Genomic DNA, 22,771 nt, shown 5'->3' with positions numbered 1-22,771 from the left:
TTATCATATTATATAATATATACAACATAGTACAATCATATTAAACATACTTATACATTCGTCAGTCTAGACAATTATGAAGCACCACTACGCTAGATTGAAAATAGTCACTTGCTATACTTAGTGGTGTCAAAGAGTGTTTTAAAAACTGACTCTGCAAAAAAAAATAAAGTATGACAAACTTTTAACTTTAATTTGCATTCTTAACACTTAAGTGTTTTCTCATTCATTCGTTTGTTCATTAAATTATGAAATATTTTGCTGATCAATGAATCAAATATTTTATTCCTAAAATATATGAAAAGTTGTCACATGAAAAAAGTATTTGCTTCATTCTCTTGACCCGTGAAGGCTTTAAGTAGTCACCTATTACTTAAATCTTCAAGAGACACTTGGATTTTGGGGGTTGGGGTAGGGATTCTTTCTTATAGAAAGAACTCATGGTTCACAAAGATGCTAGATATGAAAATTTAAATAATGTCAGTATCTTTGTCTTTCTGACTACCTCTTGTTTATTTGAGCAAGGTTGTTTCCTTGGGGCTTATATTGCAGGGATTGTTCTCCAAGACCACTTCCAAGGCCTCATCCAATTTTTTGATTTTATGATTCTATGAACCAGTGAATTTTTATCCTTTTACCGACAAATAAACTGATATGTGTAACGTTAAATGGTGATAAAGAAGAAAAAAAAGTTATAAAATCTAGAGAAGAGAAATGCTTGAAGTAATCAAGTACTAATCAAAATAGTCCATCTGAAATATTTTCCCTAAAGTACAGCCAGAGAAATGACCCAATACTAAATGTTTTCTGTCTCACAGAAACCTAATTAAATTCAAATCCCACAACAATGAATAGGCCTAAAGGTCCAGGAATGGAAGCCTTAGTAATTTTTTCTAATATAAACTTTTTGTTCCAACAAAAAAAGATATGATTACAAGAATTCTTTTCATATTAGCCCACAAAGTTCACTTTTGAGTTTCTGAATACACTTGAGAAATGTCCAAATTTTCTGAAGTTACGCAAAAGGATAATGGAGCTCTAACTCACAATTAATTGGAAATCTAAATTTTCAACATTTAGCAGTAACCTCATAAAAATCATTATCTTTATTTTAAGTTCCACAGAACAAAAGGGAAGGGGGGAAGTGGAGAAGAACATCTTAATAAGTGGATTTGTTTTGCTTGACTATGCAAATTTGTCACTACAATTTTTCTTTTATCTACCTCTCCTTCCCTTCGTCCTTCCCTCCTTTCTCCTTCCCCCTCCCTTTCTTTCTATTTTCTTTTTCTTTCTTCCTTTTTTCTTCTCTTTCTTTTCTTTCTCTCTTTTCCACCTTTCTTCTTTTTTCCTTTTCTTTCTTTTCTGTCTTCCTTCCTTTCTTTTTTCTTTCTTTCTTTTCTTCCTTCCTTTCTGCCTTCCTCCCTTCTTTTCTTTTTTCATCCCTTTATTTTTTCTTTCTCTTTCTTTTTCTTTGTTTTTCTCTGTCTTTCTGCTTTTCTGTTTTCCTTTTCTTTCTCTCTTCCTTTTTTCTTTCTTTCTCTTTCTTCCTTCCTTCCTTCCTTTCTTTCTTTTTCTTTCTTTCTCTTCCTGCCTTCCTTCCTCTCTCTTTCTCTCTCTCTCTTTCTTTCTTTCTCTTCCTTCCTTCCTTCCTCTCTCTTTCTTTCTCTTCCTGCCTTCCTTCCTCTCTCATTCTCTCTCTCTTTCTTTCTTTCCTTCCTTCCTCCCTCTCTTCCACCTTCCTCCCTTCTTCTTTTCTTTTTTTCTTTTTTCCTTTCTTTCAATCTTTCTTTTCCTCACTGAAGAATGTGGGAAAGAGAACTGATCATTGAAAAAAAAATACAATGTGATCAATTTTTTAAAGTAAGTAATTTAAAAACTTACTGCAATGACAGTCAATACTAAATATAAGTGAATTATACTATATAACTCTCATTTCAAATATTCTCTCCTTATTAAAAGTCACAAGTACATTTGTGAAGATGTTTCACTTTCTGACTCATCTCACCTTATGGTGTCAAATTGTTGGTAGGCCTCTCCATGGCCAACTAGTCAATGAATCTACTACTACAAAGCAGCCAACATGGAATCATCCAGCCTTTGTTTGAAGACCTCCAATGAGGGTCAATTTTTACTTCTTGAGACAATCTCTTTCAAAGTTTGCCTCCAGAGACAAGCAAATGCCTCTTTCAAAGAGGAGCCCTTGAAATGTAGAAAATCACTTTTCCTCTGTAGACTAAACATTCCCAATTTCTCTAGGACTCATAAGATATTAAGGGCCTCCAGGTTCAAGATTGCCTCATCCTACGCAATAAGCAGTGTGTGTGTGTGGGGGGGGGGGGGCTCAATGGATAAAGTACCATGCCTGGAGTTAGGAAGACTTGAGTTCAAATGTGGTCTCCAACACTAGCTATGTGAACTTGAGCAAGTCATTTGATCCTACTTTCCTCAGTTTTTTTCATCTATAAAATGAGCTAAAAAGGAAATGACAAACTATTCCAGTGTAATTGCCAAGAAAACCCTAAATGAGGTCATGAAGAGTCAAATGAAACACAACTGATTCCCAAACTAAGAAGGAAAAAGTTAAAAAAGATAAGTTGTTTCCTTTGAAACAACTGAACAACTTCCTGACTTCAGGTGCAGTGCTCTAATGAACCACCTAGCTGTCTTAAGTGTTGAGAATTTTTTTTGAATCCTGAGTCTGCCCTTCCAAGTGACAGCCATTCTTCTCAGCTTTTTGTCCTCAGCAAATCAAGTAACTAATAAAAAAATTCATTAACTCAGTACCAATTTTATAACTTCAAGATCAGGGCTTTAAAGACTTTAAAGACATTATAGACTTTCAGCCCCATTGACAATGTTCATGTAATAATTCTTGGCATTACCTACTTAATTATTTCTAAATTCAAACAATACTCACATCCGTTGCAAATGCTTTGCAAATCTTAAAGCACTATATAAATTCTAGTTATTATTATTGTTATTACATAATTTCATACAATATCTGCTAATTTTTAAATTTTCTCTCTTATTGATAACTTCTCATTTTTCATTTTGTTAATTTAGATTTAATCTTTTTTTAAAAAAAATTTTAAATGATCAAATTGTTTAATTTTTTTATTTAATTGTTTATTAATACTATTGTTCTAAATTATACTTTAATAAAATATTTCCTCTCTTGAGTTTAGAATATAGGAGCTAATCCTTCATTTCATGTTAAGCTTTTTATTTCTAATGCCTCTTAAACTTTTACTACTAAAACTGGTGCTGGTTGGCCTGGAATTGTCTTGGCAAATGTCCCTGCATAGTGTTCTGCAGAAGAAATCTTTCAAAGAAGAAGCAAGCAATTAGTGTTGTGTTTCAGGTTAGCCTTTCTTCCTAAAACAGATTCTAAAAGAAAACAGACTCTAACATTCAACTTAGGCAGACCACAAGGCCACAAAATATTGTATTTTAACCATCAACTGAATCTACTTGGGTGGTTAAATCACCAATCTTTGTTTTCCCCACCCAGGTGTTTTCTTTCTTACAATTATAGGTTTAGAGTAGAAAGGGGCCACAGACATTATCTAGTTCAGTCTTTTCATTTCATAAATGAGGAAAATGAAGTTCAGGGACTATGGCTAAGATCATATAAGCAGAGGTGGAATCTGAGTTGAGACCCTTTAGCCTCAAATCCATAATTCTTTCTACTATTTCACATTGGAGATGCTTAATAAATACCTACTTATTAGTGATTTTGATTTGATGTTTGATAGAATGTCCTTTCTCAACTGTAAAATGGAGATAATAATAATCTCTATTTCTTAGAGTTGTTGTGAGAGACAAAAGTGAAATGTGTAAAAGGGCTTTGCAAATCTTAAAGCACTAAGTAAATGCTAGATATTATTATTATTGCTATATAATTTGTTACAACAATATCTGATAATTTTAAAAAATTCTCCCCTCTTTAGTTGATAATTTTTCTCACTTTCCATTTTGTTAATTTGGATTTAATCTTTTTTTAAAAAATCAACTCAGGTAATTGTTTACTAATATTGTTGGTCTAAATTATACTGTAATAAAAGTTGAGAGATGGAAAGATAAAAAAAAACAGAAGAAGGGAGAGAAAAAAGAGAGAGAAAAGGAGATTAGAGAAAGGGAACAGAGAGAGAGAAAAGAGAGAAAAGAAAATGAGAGAGGAGAGACATTCAGAGACAGAGACAGGGAGGGAGGGTAAAAACATGGCAGGCAGGAGAATGTGTATCGTTGTTCAAAGTGGGGATAAAGGGATATACCTAATTCATCAATATTTTCTCAACTAATGATTTATGATGGCATGAATATATAAGATGATCTGAGAAGTTCTGGAGCTAAAAGTTCAATCTATGGCCATAGAACAGAGAGAATGAAGCTAATTGACTAGTTTTTCAAGATCTGTACCTTCCACTCAGGCTTCATTAACACTGTGTACTAATCAAGTGAATTACATAATTATAATTATATATATATATATATATATATATATATATATATATATATATAATATTTTTACATTTATAATTATTATAGAAATTTAAAATGTCAGTGTAATTATAGTATAATCAATCTCGCTCTCCTCACTGCACGGATTAATGTATAGTAGAAATAACATTGAGCTGTTCATGGGGAACTAATGGGTTCTAATCTCAACTCTGATATCAAGGAGCTTTGTGACTCCAACAAAACTTAGAAGATAACCTAGAAGATCAGTCATATTCTCTACTTATAACTTAGAAGGTAATGATCAGTCATATTCTCTACCATAACAATATAAAGAAGTAACCTAAAGGACAAATTCTGTTCTTCCTCTCATTTTTCTGGTAATTTAACTATTATCATGAGGGATGTGTCTCTTACTTTCCTAAAGATTTGAAACTTCCCATCAGATTGGTTCTATTATATTTCTAGATTGAATTAAACTCAATAAGCACTTATTAAGTGCTTACTATATTTATGACATTAGGCTGGGGACACAGTGTCAAAAATATAGAATCACTCTTATTACCAAAGGGCATATATCCTGCTAGGGGTGGATACAAGACTTACACAGACACTAGTGGTATTGATGTGGATTGTGGTCCCTTTAAGAAACTAGTCCTTTCAGATTGCTTTATTCCTTTCTGAGTCCCAGCCCCTCTTAGCTGATGCATTATCAATTCAAGAAGCTAGGACCTTTGATTCACAAATCCTGGTCAAAAGCACCCCTTTGAATTCCAATAGACAATCTGGGCCTGTCCCAGGCCCAACCCAGATCTGAGCCAACTTAGGACTCCACCTCCACCTACAGACCCCTTAAATCTCTCATTATAAAAGAGCCAAGCTGGAGTCTTCTCTTTACAGAGGGTCAAAACATGCCAGCCTTACTCCTGGCACCAAGGACTCTCTGCCCACTGGAATAATATTTCCAGTGCCCTCTTCTCTTTACCTAACACCTTTTACTAACTAGGCTTTACTCTTACTTCCAAACTCCATAATAAGCCTCTTTTATTTTTTTTTTATTTTTATTTTTATATTATCCCTTGTATTCATTTTTCCAAATTATTCCCTCCCTCCCTCTACTCCTTCCCCTTGATGACAGGCAATCCCATACATTTTACATATGTTACAATATAACCTAGATACAATATATGTATGTAAATATCATTTTCTTGTGCACATTAAGTCTTAGATTCCGAAGGTATAAGTAACCTGGATAGATAGATAGTAGTGCTAACAATTTACATTCACTTCCCAGTGTTCCTTCTCTGGGTGTAGTTATTTCTGTCCATCATTGATCACCTGGAAGTGAGTTGGATCTTCTTTATGTTGAAGATATCCACTTCCATCAGAATACATCTTCATACAACATTGAAGTATACAGCGATCTTCTGGTTCTATTCATTTCACTCAGCATCAGTTGATGTAAGTCTCTCCAAGCCTCTCTGTATTCCTCCTGTTGGTCATTTCTTACAGAGCAATAATATTCCATAACTTTCATATACCATAATTTACCCAACCATTCTCCAATTGATGGACATCCATTCATCTTCCAGGTTCTAGCCACTACGAAAAGAGCTGCCACAAACATTTTGGCACATTCAGGTCCTTTTCCACTCTTTAGTATTTCTTTGGGATATAAGCCCAATAGCAGCAATGCTGGATCAAAGGGTATGCACAGTTTGATAACTTTTGGGGCATAGTTCCAAATTGCTCTCCAGAATATAAGCCTCTTTTATAAATCTAGGTTTTCGGGTCTGTAAATTACTTTACAGGGGACTCTTATGCCGCTACTAGACCTCATTTAACTCCATATCCTTGCGCCAAATCCAAAGGGGTTGCAGGGGAACTCCATTTGACTCCCTGTACACTGAACCTGCCACTAGACCTCATTTTCATTTGAGTACCCCAAATCTAGACCTCATCAGTATGACCCTAGGCAAGTCACTTAAGCCTGTTTGCCTCAATTACCTCATCTGTGAAATGAGCTGCAAAAAGAAATGATAAACCACTCTAAGATCTTTGCAAGAAAATGCCAAATAGCATCAGAGTCAGACTCAACTAAAAAAATGAATCAATGACAACAAAAAAAATTATTACTATTGCTGTGTGAAACCTTCAATGGCTTCCTATTATATATATATTGAATAAAATTTAAACTGTTTAATCTGACCCATAAACTAGCTCCTTTACTATTCACTGTTCCAAATTCTGGCCTAACAAGTCAATTTACTGTATTTCTATTAAACCCTTAGTTTTCATAAACTAAGAGACTGTTTTTCCAAACTGTTTTGCTATCTTTGCCTACCAAAATCTTATCCCTCTTGCAAAGTCCAATTAAAATTCTACCTCCTCCTCAAAGCTTTCTGAGATTATCTGGATATGAAATTGTTAGTTATAAAGAGGTCTGTTCTGACACAGTCTGAATCATGAGTGTAGTCGTTATTTAGGATCAGAAAATTTAGTTCTCTTAATTAGAATTAGAATTTAGTTAGAGGACATTTTATAGGTAAGAAACTGAGAAATTAATATATATATATAGACTGTGTATGGACATGTATCTTAAATTATAATGAACTGGATGTGATACGAACAGTTCAAATCCTGTTTCTGATATTTACTGTGTTAATCTCTTTGGAATTTAGCTTCCTCATATGGAATCAGAAAAACTTGAGTTCAAAGTCTACCTCAGAAAATTCCATGTAAAATCAGGAGAATGTACTAAATTATGCCTAAAATTCCTTTCTTCTCTAAATCTTATGATCCTAAGGTATGGATAACACTTTTTCCAGGATATTACTTTCAAACCAATAAAAGCTTTATCTCCCACAAAAAAACCCAATTTCATATTTTGTAAAACATGGAACATCAAAAACAATGCACATTTTCCATAACTTTCATTATTTTAAATTAAAGTCATTTATTAAAATGAAAAAAAAGTAAGTCTATGGGACTTAGAAAACAGCACAGAATAAATTTGTGTTTGTAAGTTTATAATTTATTTGCTCAAAGGCTTTGATAATTTTCCCCCCCCTGAGGCTGGGGTTAAGTGACTTGCCCAGGGTCACACAGCTAGGAAGTGTTCACATTTGAACTCGGGTCCTCCTGAATTCAAGGCTGGTGCTCTATCCACTGCGCCACCTAACTGCCCCCTATTTGCTCAAATGCTAAAGATTTAATGTGAATTTATTCCTCATTTTGCTTATTACTTTTGTTGAAAATTATAAAATTTTATAATAATTTCTGACAATTAGTTTCAGTAATAAGGTTAGCATGAAAGGCAATAGTTCCTTCATTATCCTTCAAAATAGAAAAATAACATTTCAAAGCCCTGAAGGAAACAATCCAGGAAACATTCCTGTAAATTCTGACCTTCATTGTTTGCCCTACACTGTAACATTTGGATCAGTTCCATAACCAATCCTTTTAGGGTATTACTGAAAGAAAATGCTTTAAATCTGACTAGACTAAAAAGTAAAAGATTTTGTTATTTTTAAAAAATTGTCTCGCTCTCTCGCTGAGCAAAGGGGAAAATAATATGCTAAGCCAAAAGCATCTTACACAAACAAAATGATTCAATGAAAACTTCCTCCTTTGACACATGGGATGAATAAGGGTGTCAGTATCAGGATGGGGTGAAGGTGGAAAGGGCTTCCTCCCCACAATGACCACTGTATTCCCTTCTCTACCCTCCCACAACTTCCTCTGGTTTACCACCCCCAGTCCTGTCACTATGATGCCCCTCTTCAAGAACCATCTTTTCCCTAAATACAAGAATAAGAGAATTTCTTTCTGGGTAATGGGTAAGCTTCACCCAAGATGAAACTATGCACGGAGTCTTGATTGCCTGCCTCCTCCCCCCTAAGTCCTTGAATTTACTCCATAGCACAGTCATAATTAATTTTAGCTCAGATAAAGATATCTATAAACTGCAAGAGTCACTTCAGTGACAGATTTACATACTGTATCCTGTTGCTGCCTTCAGATGAGGTTTTACTAGAACAGTAGTTCTCAATTTGGGGTATGTAAACTTTAAAAAAATTTTTTCATTATGTAAATTCATTAGTTTAAATATTTAATTACTTCAGTATAACTGGTGTACTTGTCAGTCCTGTGCATTTTATTTTTTGCATTTGAAAACATGATTTTTGAGAAGGATTCCATAGGGTTTCAGAGACTGTGGTCAAAGGTCCGTGAGATTCAAAAACATTAAGAATTTTTCCATTATCCCTTCAGATTAATCAAAATTGCCTCCCCACTTAAGGACAAATTCCTATTGGATCAGAATACAGATTCATCCTAGACAGTCTAGTAACAAAACATTTTTTCTTGGGAGCCTTCACTTCTATGGCACAGCCTTATCTCGAACTCTGGCAAATTCCATATGCTGAAAGAAGGTCCTTGGGTAGGATAATTCAACATTCCCCAAGAGGAATAAAAGAATTCTCAATTGCACAGTAAAACAATGCTGTTCTAACCACATTTATAGCAGCAGGCTAGGTAAGTTACACTGGTGCCAAAAAGAAAAATTCTTCATATTCTTCAGCCTTGCCTTTTCATTGGAAACGGAACACATAGGAAAAAACATTTCACCTTAGCTTTGAAAAAGAAATTTGTCCTTTCCCCTCTGGCTCAAAAATTTAGCTGAGCATAATACATAGCATAGCAGGAAAATATCCACTTAGGTCTCAGCTTCCTTGTGGAGCCTGTATTTAGCATATGAGGGATATTTCCAACACCATTCCTTAAATTCCTGCAAAGACCTCTCCCACTTACAGAAGTTGCTTCTTCCTAAGATTTCAACAAGGCCTCTTTCTTCACAAGTTTTAGTATGCTTAGTAGTTCTGATGGTTCTCACCCCCAAATATACTCAACAACTTATTTTTAAATGCTGTGTAGTCTGCTCTTTGCACCTCTGAAATCTCCAAAAATGTAGGGCAATCATGACTATGATCATTTAAAACTTACAATTCATCTCCTACAGATTTCAAAGTTCCTGCTATAGAGAATAAAAAGAAGTCTTTTTGCATCAATTTATAATGAAATAATTCCAAATTGTCTCTCTGTGTACAATCATTATGCTTAGTCACAAAAAAAGAAAGGAATGGAATAGGGAAGATGCTGAAAAAAATATAATGGGGCATGAGGGAGAACTGTGGTACATACAATTACTAAGGATTAGAGTAAGATTCTATATGATTTTCGCTGGAGGCAGGTAGCATCACCATAGATGGGAAAGGAGAGGAAGAAGTTAACTGGAAATAAATACCATCTTAAGATGGGAAGCCTCCAGAATGCTGGTTAGAAAGACCAGGATTACCCAGCTTCCCAAACCCACCCTCAGGACTGAGGATACCCTGAAGTCAGCCCAGATTCACAGGCACTGCTCTCACAAGGAACAGAACCATTACAGAAGGCCTAGGCCAGATGATTCTAACTCAAAACCAAAAGTTTTAGGCGGGACCTGGCTGGCTTCAGGAATGCAACATCTGGCTTTGGACCATACACTTTCAAAAGCAGTGAGATCACGCATGCCTCGAAAAAATATAAAGCACTATCCAAATGTGTGATAGTATTAGTCCACACAGACAGACTTATAGGCAAAAACAACTCAGGTGACAGAGATAGGTAGACAGAAGGCAGGTAGACTGAAAAGAAGGAATATGCTGGAGAAAACATGAATGGGGGAGAGAGTGAGTGGATAGCAAAGAGTCAAAAAGCAAAGAAGACAACTATAGAAAAATATGATTTTGAAATGGAGTATGTTTGATGGAAAATATCATGCAAAGCCATATTCCCATGTTGGAAGCATAATTATTTACTAGGAAATCATGAGTAACATGGCAAAATCATCTAGCTTCCAATATGCAAAACACATGAATAATTCCATTTCTTAGATTTGTCAAAAGAATAAGATCATAAAAATGGACATTTTTATTTTACATTGCTCCCATTATTAGTTCATTCACAAAGTAAAATGCTGAACTATCTGATCATTTAATGATTAGTAATAAAAATTATTGTATTCAGTTCTATGGTATTGGTTTTCCCCAAAACTTGTGATTTCATGACTATAGAAAATTCCAAGTAAGAAACGCCTTATATCAGCAGCACAAGTCACAAACAGCTCTGAAGTCTTATATAGTCATAAAGGGCACTGAGATTTTTAGGTATCTAGCCTAGGAGCACCTAGCTGTTTTGTGTCAGAGGTAGAATTTGCCTAACCCCTAGGCAAAATGTCTTAACTACTATGTTATTCTGCCTCTCCAGTTTTAGTTACTTTAGTTTAAAAAATAGTATACTTTCCTTTAGTCCAACATAAGTTAGTAAGTAAACTTAATTTCCCACATAATTTGACTGGTATGTGTCTCATATTCCCTCCAGAATGATATAGTGGGTAGAGACCTTGTTTCCAAGTCAAAAAGATCTGGTTTCAGCTGCTGCCTTTGATACTAGCTGTGTGATCCTGAACAAGATGCTTCACTTCCCAGCAAATAAGACTATATGTTATAGAGAAGGTGCTGATCCACAATGGAACAGCAAGGTCTTCCCTCTGAGCTTCCACACAGATGAATCACAACTATACTTAGGAGGAAAAAAAAATCTCCTTGTATCTGTCTATGGCTTCTTTGTCTTTGCTGATTCATCATGACCTTTCTGATTCCCAAGACCTCCAATTTCAGCCACTTTTCTTTTTCTATTCTCTCTTTTGACCTTATTTACCAACACTATATAAATATATCCCAAATCTCTCCCTCCAGCACCAATCTCTTCCCCTAACTCAAGTCTTGTGTCTCTAGTTGTCTGTTTGACATCTCAACTTACATGTTATACCAGGACATCATATTCAACATGCTGAAAATGGAATTTATCTCCTACCAGAACTGCTTCTGATCCTACCAACTTTCCTACATTTATTGATGGCACTACTAACCAGCCAATTGCCTGGGTTCAAGAAATTTGAGTCTTCCCTCTTTCTCACCCTCTACATTCAATCATTTTCTAGACTTTCAATTCCATGACTACCATCTCTCCCAGTGGCAGCATGGTGGAAAGACAGGCACATGATCCCCATCCAGAAGAGTCAAGCTCCAATGGATTCTGATCTTCATCAATGAAGGGAATACTTACATCATTCATTAATATGACAGATCTGTGGAAGCTTCAAAATATGACTAATTTCAATTCAACAGATATTTATTTGTAAAATGCCTACTAGATGTAGGACATTGTGAAAATAACTGGTTAAACAAAAATGAAAAATTATGCAGTTCCTGCTTGCCCTCAAAGAGCTTATAATCTAAAAAGAAGTATATAACATGTACATAAGTAGCAGAACAGGAAAAGAGATTGAAATTGGTACAACAGAACATCTAGGAACATCTGAAAACAGGGACAACAGTTTTGGCTTCATGGAGCCAGGATGCATGGTGGAAGTATCACATGAGTTGGAAGGGGTTAGGATGGGAAGAAAAGATAGAGAGAGGAGAGAGAAAAGGATGAAATGCTTATTTTAATCAAAGAGAGATAAAAAATTGTAAGATAATAATTTGACCCTGGAGACTTATCTTTTAAAAATACATCAACAACATCTGGTTATTATTTATCCCAAGATAAATGATTTAATGTTAGTTTCTCCAGATACAAAATGGAAAGCATAAAGTCATAGGCTATATCTAACATTTAAGCTGAGTATCATTTTAAGCCTCACTGTCATGTGCTTAAATTAATGGCAGAGAAATAAACTTATAGCCAGCAATTGGAATGGGAATTGATCTTTTTTGTCATATAAGCCTAATATGGCCTGATCCATCTTAATGTGCTTAGAAATGCTGACAATTAGAAATTGTCTATAAACTCATTATGACAGTTGTTATGACAATGCTACAAGGTTGTTTCAAGAATCAAATAAGATAATGATTGTGAGGTTCTTTGTAAATCATAAAGCACTATGTATAGAAATGTTAGTTCTTAATATTATATTAAAATAGTGAGGATTGAGAAATTGGTTATAATTTTTTCTGACCTCTTTTCCATGTCAACATAAGGCAATTATTTCAGGCTTACTATGACTTGTCCATGAATTTTAAATATTGATTTTGCAGAAAATTACTACATTGTGACATCTAGGTAAGATACTCAGTAGAAACTCTTTGTACTAAATATGGTTTTACACAACATAACAATAACTTACTTTGTCCCCATTTTACAACTGAGGAAATTAAGGCAAGGAGCAATTAAGTGACTTGCCCAGAGTCATGTAGATAGTAAGTGTTTGAACTCGAATTTTGCTGCTTCCTCTCAGCACTCTATGCACTGGCCCACCTAGCTTCCACTTTGATAATAAGTATAATTACTATAGAGTTAATGTGTAGATACATACGTGCCTGAAACAACTCTGGCCCAACACTCTGCATACTCTGTCACCTAGCTGCCTCATCAACTAATATTTTTGTATCTTTGTTTAATCATTTCAATTGTCTGAAAACCTAAAACATTAAGGTTTTGAGTGCTGAAACATTTTAAGACTGACCATGTCCAAATAAAAATGAATGGGAAAAATTCCTGTTTCAGTCCCAGTTCTATTCACTGTGCCACCTAGCTAACGCATCAACTAATAACTTTTCTTATCTTTGTTCAATCATTTCAGTTGTGTCTCTTTGTGATTCCTTTTGGGGATCTTCCTGGCAAAGACACTGAAAAGATCTGCCATTTCCTTCTCTAGGATATTTTACAGGTGAGGAAACTAAGGTTAAATAGGGTTAAATAACTTCCCCAAGATGACACAGCTAGTAAGTATCTGAGGCCAGATTTGAACTTCAGGCCCGGTTCTTGTTTCACTGAGTCATCTAGCTGCTATTCTATCAGATTATTTTATTCTAAAAAAAATTTAATCAATCCCAAATCTGTCAAACCAGAAACATTCATCTTGCAAAAATCAAAGTATTTATTTTACCATCCATTAATCATTCATTGCTTATTTTCAATTCAAACATATTCTACTTGTAATTACAAAGACATGTTTTTCACTTTAATATTCTAAATCTTGAGAAACAACATGCCATTTTTTTGTTTAAAGAACTGACAGGTATCAGTTATTTTTATTATTTAGAAAAGCTTAACATGAATAATTAGAATTAGTAGAATTACTCCTAATAATAATAGAATAATTAGAATATTGGTTTGTCAATCAAGCATTTATTACACACTTAATATGTGCTAGATTCTATAGTAGGTACTAAGTAAACTGAGACTCTCTCCCTCCCCCCCAAAAAAGCAAAATAGTTCTTGTCTTCATGGAACTCATATTCTAAGGAAGAAAGCAAGAGAAAACATGTACATATGTAGCATACCAAGGAGATAAAAGGTAATGGGGAAATGGGAGATACTGGGAAGAGAATGTAGTAGCATCTAAGAGGGACCAAAAAATGCTTTTTAAAGAAGGTAGTTCCTGAGCCAAGTCATATTTCAGGAAGTAGGAGGTGAAGATGAAGGAATGCATTTCATACATAGGTCTCAACTTGTGAAAAGCCCCAGAGATGAGGAAAAGACAAGAAGGCTAGTGTGGTTGTATTGTCAAAGATATGGGGGATAACGGTGTATGATAAGATTGGAAAGATAGGATGGGGCAAGGTTGTAGAGAGTTTTAAATACCAATTGAACACTATATCTTACCCTAAAAATAATAAGGAGTCACTAAAGTTTAATGAATAGGGGGAATGATATGGTCAGACTTGTGCTTTTATCAACTGGATTTGAATTTGGAAAAAAATTACTTCAGTTCTATTTGTAAATAGATATTTTAAGGTAGGATAGAAAAACTTACCTTCTCTGCTAAAAGTTCCCTAATCTTGCTTGCCTGAAGTCTAAATCTCATGAGTTGGGATTCCAAGGCCATGCATCTTTCCTTCCAATTTACAGTTCCTTCTGGCTCCAAAAGTTCTGACATCTTTATTCTAGAAAGGAAGATAGATTCAGATAGATAAAACACTTTTTAGGATTCAGGAAAAGTGTTTCAGTATCTAGTCATTACAGAAGTATTATTCTCTGGGAAATCAACTGACACTCAATAAGTGAAAGTATTGTCTGAACAGATAGACTTATGCATACACACACACACACACACACACACACACACACACACACACACACACAAAATACATTCTCGCCATTATGTGATACTGTGTCATTTGATAATCTAAAACATATATTATATTTTATTTTATTAGAGCTTTTCATTTTTCAAAACATATGCATGACAATTCTTCAACATTAGTACTTGCAAAACCTTGTGTTTCAATTTTCCCCTCCTCCCACATCTTCCCCTAGATGGCAAATAGCACAATATATGTTAAATATGGTATAACTATGTTAAATCAAATATATGCACACATATTTATACAATTATCATGCTGCACAAAGAAATCAAATCAAACCAATAAAAAAAGAGAGAGAAAGAAGCAAAATAAAATGCAAGCAAGCAGCAACAACAACAAAATGAAAATGCTATGGATAACCTAAAATATTAAGGTTTTGAATGCTGAAACATTTAAAGACTGTGTCCAAATAAAAATGAATGGAAAAAATTCCAGTTTCAATCCCAGATCCATCACTTTTTGGCCAAATAATTTAATATCACTGGGTCTCACTCTCCCCATTTACAAAACAGAAAGAATGCCTTATTTATTTATATCATGTTCTTGTTCAGTCATGTCCAACTCTGTGACTGCATTTGGATCTCACTACTATCTAACTGCCTTAGCTATTGTCAGATCTCATATTTAAAAACACCTTAGAAAGTATAAAAAACACATTTGGTTGTCTATTCATCTAGGCATCCATTCTTGCAAGAATGTAAAATAAATCTTTCCTGCATTCATCAGTGAGTCAATGGAGTTTTTTGTAAGATATTTTGTTTCCTGGGGGCTCCTCCAAGATCCAGATATTATGATTTGGGGGTGGTCCCTATTGAAGCATGAGGAAATACATCCCATTGATTTCAATGGTCTCATGGCTCAGCTCCCAGTAGATTAGGCAATCAGAGATTAAGTGATTTGCTTGGTGTTACAGAGCTAATGAGTGTCTAAGGCCATATTTTAACTGAGATCTTCCTGATTCCAAGCTTTGTGCTCAATAGAGCACAAATAGTGTTCAAATACACAAAAGTATTACTTGAATTTTAGGATAGCCTTATACTTCCCCAGAATATCAGGTCAGAAACAATTTACAATTTTTTTAAAATTTTCATTCAGTTTAGTATTAAGTGCCTACTGTCTCCCTTGTACTGTGTTAGGTGCTGGGTGTACAAAGAAAAAGAAAAAAAAAAAAAACAAATATTCCCTGTCCTCAAGGAATTTATAGTCTGTTTTACAAACCATGAATTAGTTTGAATGAAAAACGGCAGCTAGAAGTTGCCACCGACAAGTTTCCCTTTCTGTTAAGCTAGGGATAATTACACTAGTTATACTAGTACTACCTGCTTCAATGTGCAATTGCTAAGAAAGCATTTTGTAAACTTTATAATATTATAGAGACAAGGGATTTTTGTTATTATAGAAATGCAAATTTTATTCTTATGCAGTACTATCTTTAAATTAATCAGAATAAATATAAAGAGTATAACTGTGAAGAACATAATAGCCCCATCAAGAAATCCAAGCCACAAGTATAAATATTTCAGAATCTAAGATATAATTTTAATTGGAAATATAATACCCTATATGCTTACAAAGAGAAACAGTGGGGAAAAATGACCTTTTAAAAAATTTCTATCTCCTATTGCACATAACCTTCTTTGCCCCTTTTATCCTATCAATACTCTCGTTCAACAAAGCTTATCCATAACCCAAAGGATAAATGACAAAAGGCCTTGCAAAGCAGTTCTCAAAAAGAACGAATTAAAAATATCTTTAATCATATAAAATATTCCAAATCGTTAATAATAAGAGAGACAAACTGTAACCACTGTGAAGTTTGGCCTAAAGCTTTGGCAAAGGCGACAATGAGGAAAAATGACCATTGTTGGGGAGGTTTTAGAAAAACAGACACATTAATGTTCTGTTTGGAAAACTGTGGACTGGTACCCCCATCTTGGAAAGCCATTTGGAATTATGTCCCAAAGTCATTAATGTGTGCATATCCTTTGGCCCAACAATATAACCGACAGCCCAAAGAGATCAAAGGAAAAAGGAAGAACTAAAAATATTTATAGTAGCTCTTTTTTTGAATGATAAATAATTGGAAATTGAAGTGAATGGTAGAACAATTAGTGAATGGTTGAACAAATCATTGTATATGATAAGAAATGATGGAGTTGGGAAGACTTCTATGAAGTGATATAGAAAAAAAAAAGTAAACAGAACCAACAAAAAATATAGAATCGATACCAATACAGAACCAATTTCTATAATAGCAACACAGTAAAGAAAAGCAACATTGAAAGATTTAAGAACCTAGATCGAAGCAATGACTATCTATGATTACAGAGGATTAATGATCATAAATTTTCCCCATGTCCTGACAGGAAGGTGATGGACTCAAAGTGCAAAATGAAAGACATATATGTCCAATATCGGACATGGACAATGTAGGCATTTGTTTTGCTTGTCTAGTTAATCAGCTGACGAGAATTTAAGCAACTACTATGTGTACTATGCATCAGGCTTTGCACTAATTACTGGGTATACAGAGGAAAAGCAAGAAAAAAAAGTGTTCACACAAGGAACTCACATTCTAATGGAGAAGATAACACACAAACAACTACATACAAACAATATAAAGACAGGAAAAACTGGAGTTAACTAGCAGAGGAAAGGAATTAGCATTAATGGGGATCAGGAAAAGGCTCCTTGCAGAAGAAGGTGGGATTTTAGCTGAGTCTTGAATGAAGCCAATAGGTGGAAATAAGGAGAAAGGGAGAGGGGGAGAAGAAGAGAGGGAGAGAGAGAGAGACAGAGAGACAGAGAGAGAGAAAGAGAGGGAGAGAGAAAGTGAGAGAGGGAGAGGGAGAGAGGGAGAAAGGGAGAGGGAGGAGAGGCTGAGAGAAGAGAGAGAGAGAGAGAGAGAGAGAGAGAGAGAGAGAGAGAGAGAGAGAGAGAGAGAGAGAGAGAGAGAGAGAGAAATCTACACTAGAGAGATGATTCTCTTCTCTGAGAAATAACAAGATTCCCACTTATGACTGAATTGCAGAGGATATGAGGGGAAATAAGATACAAGACTAGAAAGCTAGAACATGCATACTTGTTATAAGAATTTTGTTTTTTATTTTTTTAAGGGAAAAGGATTTGAAAAGTTAGTAATAGAGCTGTCAAAAAGAAAAGAAAGGGGCTTATTAAAACATTTCTTTAAAAATGCATAGAAGAGAACAAAAGGATGGTCAGAAGGAAACAAAATAGACAGTTTTGAATGTCACATGATAAATTTATTACATGCACACAAAAAAATCAAACTTTATATAATAGAAATTTAGGCTTTCATGTATAATCTTTTCTGTTGTATTTCAAATATGGAATTCTTCATTTTATTGGTGCTCATTAAATTCAGAATAAAAAATAATAAAATTCTTAAAAGAATCTTGGCTTATCCTTTTGACTAATCTTCATTTAAATTTTTCTTTTTAATTACCTATTCACTCAAAAACCTATTAGCAATAACAACAAAACCCACCTGATTTCCTAGCAGGTCATTTGTACACAAATCAGTCTTTATGTTAGTACTATAACATAACTGTGTGGGATTTAATACAACAAGCATCTGTTAATTGCTTATTTTATAGAAGGCACAGTGTTCAATAATACATAAATTAATAGACTCTTTTATAACATATCTCAAAGAACCATTTCCCAAAGGTTATAACTGTATTTTAATTAATAATAGCAATAATCCACATCTGCATAGTGCTTTAAAGTATACAAAATACCTTCTTCTCAACAATTCTGAGGGATAGGTAGTACAATTAATTGCAATCCAAATCTTTAAAATGAAGAAACTAAAATTTATATAAGATATATGATTTCCCATGGTCCAACTAAAAGTGTGGGAGCCAGGATTGGCTCAACATCTAGAATTTTTTTTTATTATACCATTATTGTGAGAATTTCTACAACAATCATGAAGATAAAAACTAGGAATTTATCAATGGACCCACCAAAATACATCTAAAATCTTATCATTACTATCAGGAGAACATGATTCTGAAGGCATAAATAATTGAATGTTATCCTCTTCCTGATCTCTGTTCCTTCCTATTATCCTTTTTTTCCCCAGTCATTTTTCCAGATATCATCCATAACAGATTTTTTTCAGTATTCATATTAAAACCTAATCTTATTAATTATAGAATATACCATTGCTATAGTCAATTGCCCATTACTTCATCTACCAGATACTTTGTTTTGCATGATCTCCAGAGCATACAGAGTAAGAGAACATTGAAGAAACATTTTCATCCAATTGGAAAACAGGCAAACTTAAGTCTTAAATCAGTCATGCTATAGCAGCTTTATAGAAGAGCATAGCTTTAGGCAATAAGAAGTATCTCTTTCACACTGGGGAATTTCTCTTTAGTTCAATTTATGCCACTACGTTACACAATTTCAAAAATCACTTATTCATGATTATTAAAATATCAGAATAAATAATTTATACTGAAGTTTTAATAAATGCTAACACACATTTATCTGTGCAATAGGGTCATCTGTCCTGGAGTTTTCCCCTACTAGGTTGGAGAATTCAATTGTTAAACTTGAACATCAAGCTTAGAAAAGATAATGAAAATGAAATGTTTTTTATCTTACCCAAGTCACTTAACTATAAAGATGAGACTATAAATACATTTAGAATCTTAGATTTATGTATCTATAAAGTAAGTCCTTACTTTCAAGGAGCTCATTTGCTAGTAGTGAAAGATGACACAAATAGAAAGTTTCAATTACAAGTCAGATGAAGAAGCCCAGTGGTCCAGAAAGTACAGAGAAAAAGCAAGTTGCAATGTAACTTCCTTGATGTCATTTCCACCGATAAAACCATGTTTATTTTTATAGTTAGATACAGGTTGACAATGCCAAGGGTTTTAGTATACAAGATTTCTCTGGGTCTTCTTTGGTTATTGGGGAAGGATGGAGGAGATAGGAAAAATAAGACAGATGGAATGATGATGGGAGGCACTGATATTCATGGAGCTATTAGGTTTATCTACCCATTAGCAGTTGGTTTACATAAATATTTGTTGTTGATTGATAAGCTGACATAAAATTCTGCCAACATATTTAGCACCCCCTCTCTATTTCAGACTTCCATTCTTTTTTGTTATACACAAGAATTGTTGACCCTACTCTTCATCAAGGTCAACCCTTCAATTTTGCTTTACCCACTAGCTTTTTTTATTGCTCCATGTCTAAAAACAAACTAAACCAAACTTTCTCTTGGCCCTGCTATTCACTCAAACAATCATATTAAATGTCACTCTTTACAAGCCAAATTCTTAGAATAAACTGCAGACACTGGTTGGCCCCACTTCCTCACCTCTCACTCACTTCTTAATTCTTTGCAATCTAGAATGAAACTAGACTATTTCCTAATATCACTAAAGGATTTCCTGCTATCTCCATGACATTTTCTCAGTCCTCATCTTTAACTTCCCTGTAGTGTTTTTACTATGATATCCACCTCTTCCTCCTCCATTCTTGCAACTCCAACTATGTATTAGACATCTGTAAAGCATCGTTCCACAGACATCTTGAATTCATGTTTAAAACTGCACTCATTATCTTTTTCTCCAAACCCTCCCCTCTTCCTAACTTTCTTGCTGTTGCTGGGGACACTACCATTTCCCCAATCACACAGGTTCATAAAGAGATGTTACTGTCAATTCCTTACTCTCACTCACTGCTCTACTACCACCAAATTTAATCTGTTGCCAAGCTCTGTCCATTCTACCTTCATAAAATCTCTTGTCTATGTCCTCTTCTTCCTTCTGACATAACCACCATGCTAAATGCAGGCCTTCATTATCAAACACCTGGACAATTGTTATAGTCTTTTGCTTGGTCTTCCTGCCTTGAACCTCTCCCCACTCCAATTCATCCTCCTCTCAACTGAAATAATAGTTATAAAGTAGTTGGCACATAGTAAGTGCTTCACAAATGCTTCCTTCCTTGTTTCCAAAGAGATCTTCTTAAAGTTCAGGTCTCCCCACATCATTCTCCTATTCAATAAACTCCAATGGCTCCTAGTTACATATGGGATAAAATATAAATTCCACTCCTTGAATTTTAAAGTCCTTCAGAACTTGAACCCTTCTTACTTACCTTCAGGTCTCTGAACTCTACACTACCTCACTCATTCTTGTTCCTCCTACATGACATTCTTTTTCTGTCCTTTCTGTCCTTTTCTGTCTACTACCTCTGGCCCACCTTGCCTGGAAAACTCTTCCTCTTCACTCCACTTCTTAGAATGCCTAGTTATTTTCAAAGTTCAGCAACCATCCTAACTCTAAATGAACCTTTTCCACATATCACCAGTTATTAGCTTTATTCTTGCCTCACTTGAAATTATTTTGTATATAATATATATGTACATATGTATATATACATAATATATTTATATGCACACAGACACATTTATTTGACTTTATATACTCTTTTGAGTATAAGCTCCTTGAGGGCAACGACTCTTCATTTTCGTCTTTGTGTCTTCATGCTTACCATAGCACATGTAACTGCTAAATGCTTAAGGGATTAAACTGATTTTTTTCACTTTTGTCATCTACAATGTTATGTTATTTTTTAGTCCCCATTTCTTTTCTTGCCCATCAAAGTTTACTTTTGTCTTTTTTTTTTCTGTATACACTCTCTTTTTCTTGATTATTTCCACTCCTATAATTCCAAATTTGGTTGGAAAACTTTCAGATTTTTCATCTTTGACCTCTCTGGTTTCCTTTGGACCTTCAATTCTAGATGACTCTACTTGCTCATTCCTCTAGGGAATATTCAAAATACAATTCATTGACTTCCTCCTCAAAAAAAAAAAAAAAAAAAAAAAAAAAGAAAGAAAAGAAAAAAGAAAACCTGCTTCTCCTCCTTGCCTATTCTGTTTCTGTTCATAACATCCACCATTTTCCTAACCACTCAAACTTAAATCTTCAAATAGTTTTCTCACAAAATTACAGAATCTCATGATATGAGGTGTCTCAAAGACCAAGTAGTAGAACCTGTATCTGGCAAGTCACTTCTACAGCACCCCTAACAAGAAGCCATCCAGCCTTTGTCCAAACACCTCCAGAGAAGCCAAACACACAAAGGAGCTTATTCCACTTTAGGACATTTCTTTGTGTCATAAAGTACACTGAGCCAAGGCCTGCCCCTCTGCAAATTATGCCATTTCTATTCTAAAAATTCTTCTATAACTATCTTCTTTTCCAGTCAGGAACACTGTGTTTCTCTTAATGCAGACTAAGATCACATTAGCTTTTTCAGGTATCACACTATTGACTCATAGAGTTGGCAGTTCACTAAACTTATCAGGCCTTGCTCTCTATACATTAATCATTTGCTAAATTCTCCTTTGGCAACTTTTCTCACACCTGCCTTTTTTTCTATTTTCTACTGCTATACTACCAACTTAGTACAGATCCTTGTTCCCACTTGCTTAAAAATTGTAATGGCTTCCTATCTCCTTATCTCAAGCATTTTCCCATCATCAACTAATCTATATTATATAGCACTATAAAATTAATATTCTTGAACAGCTTTGATCATACTACTCTCCTATTCAAAGAATTTTAATAGTTCCTCATTGTTTGTGGAATCGTCATAACTCCAGCTAGGTGGTGGTGAACAGAGTGCTAGCCTTGGAGTTAGGAACCTGGAGTTCAGTTCTACCTCAGACATTTACTACTACTTGTTTGATCTTGGGCAAGTCACTTAAACTCTCTGCCTCAGTTTTTTTTCCATCTGTAAAATTAAGGGGTTGAGCTTAATGCTATCTAAATTCCCTTCCATGTATAATCTATGATCCTATGATCATAGGCATTCAAGACCTTCTATGAGCTAGACCTAGCCTACTGTTTGAGTCTTAACTTATATTAACACATTATATTGTTATCATGTTAATATATATTATTCTATTATCATATCACTCTACTAGATAACACACCATTCCATAATATAGCCTATGCTTTCCTGCTCTGCTCCTTTACTCACACTTTTCATTATACCCAAAGGAGCCTCTCTTCCATTTCTATCTCCTGTTTAAAACAAAAAAACAAAACAAAACAAGA

General features: G+C 34.5%; 1 protein-coding gene across 2 annotated transcripts in view; it reads right to left on the bottom strand.

Annotated features, from left to right (window-relative positions):
• The window catches only part of PLEKHH2 (pleckstrin homology, MyTH4 and FERM domain containing H2), a 141,726-nt gene that overhangs the window by 87,767 nt on the left and 31,188 nt on the right, over window positions 1-22,771 (bottom strand). For both annotated transcript variants that reach the window (XM_074286700.1, XM_074286699.1), the window contains one exon: window positions 14,321-14,450. In XM_074286700.1, the coding sequence (XP_074142801.1) occupies window positions 14,321-14,443 (123 nt within the window). In that variant the 5' untranslated portion in view covers window positions 14,444-14,450. The remainder of the gene's footprint in view (window positions 1-14,320; window positions 14,451-22,771) is intronic.

The sequence above is a fragment of the Sminthopsis crassicaudata genome, chromosome 2 (assembly GCF_048593235.1).
Source record: "Sminthopsis crassicaudata isolate SCR6 chromosome 2, ASM4859323v1, whole genome shotgun sequence".
Taxonomy (NCBI): Eukaryota; Metazoa; Chordata; class Mammalia; order Dasyuromorphia; family Dasyuridae; genus Sminthopsis; species Sminthopsis crassicaudata.
The sequence above is the reverse complement of the archived record's forward strand: the minus strand, read 5'-3'. Positions and strand labels throughout refer to the sequence as shown.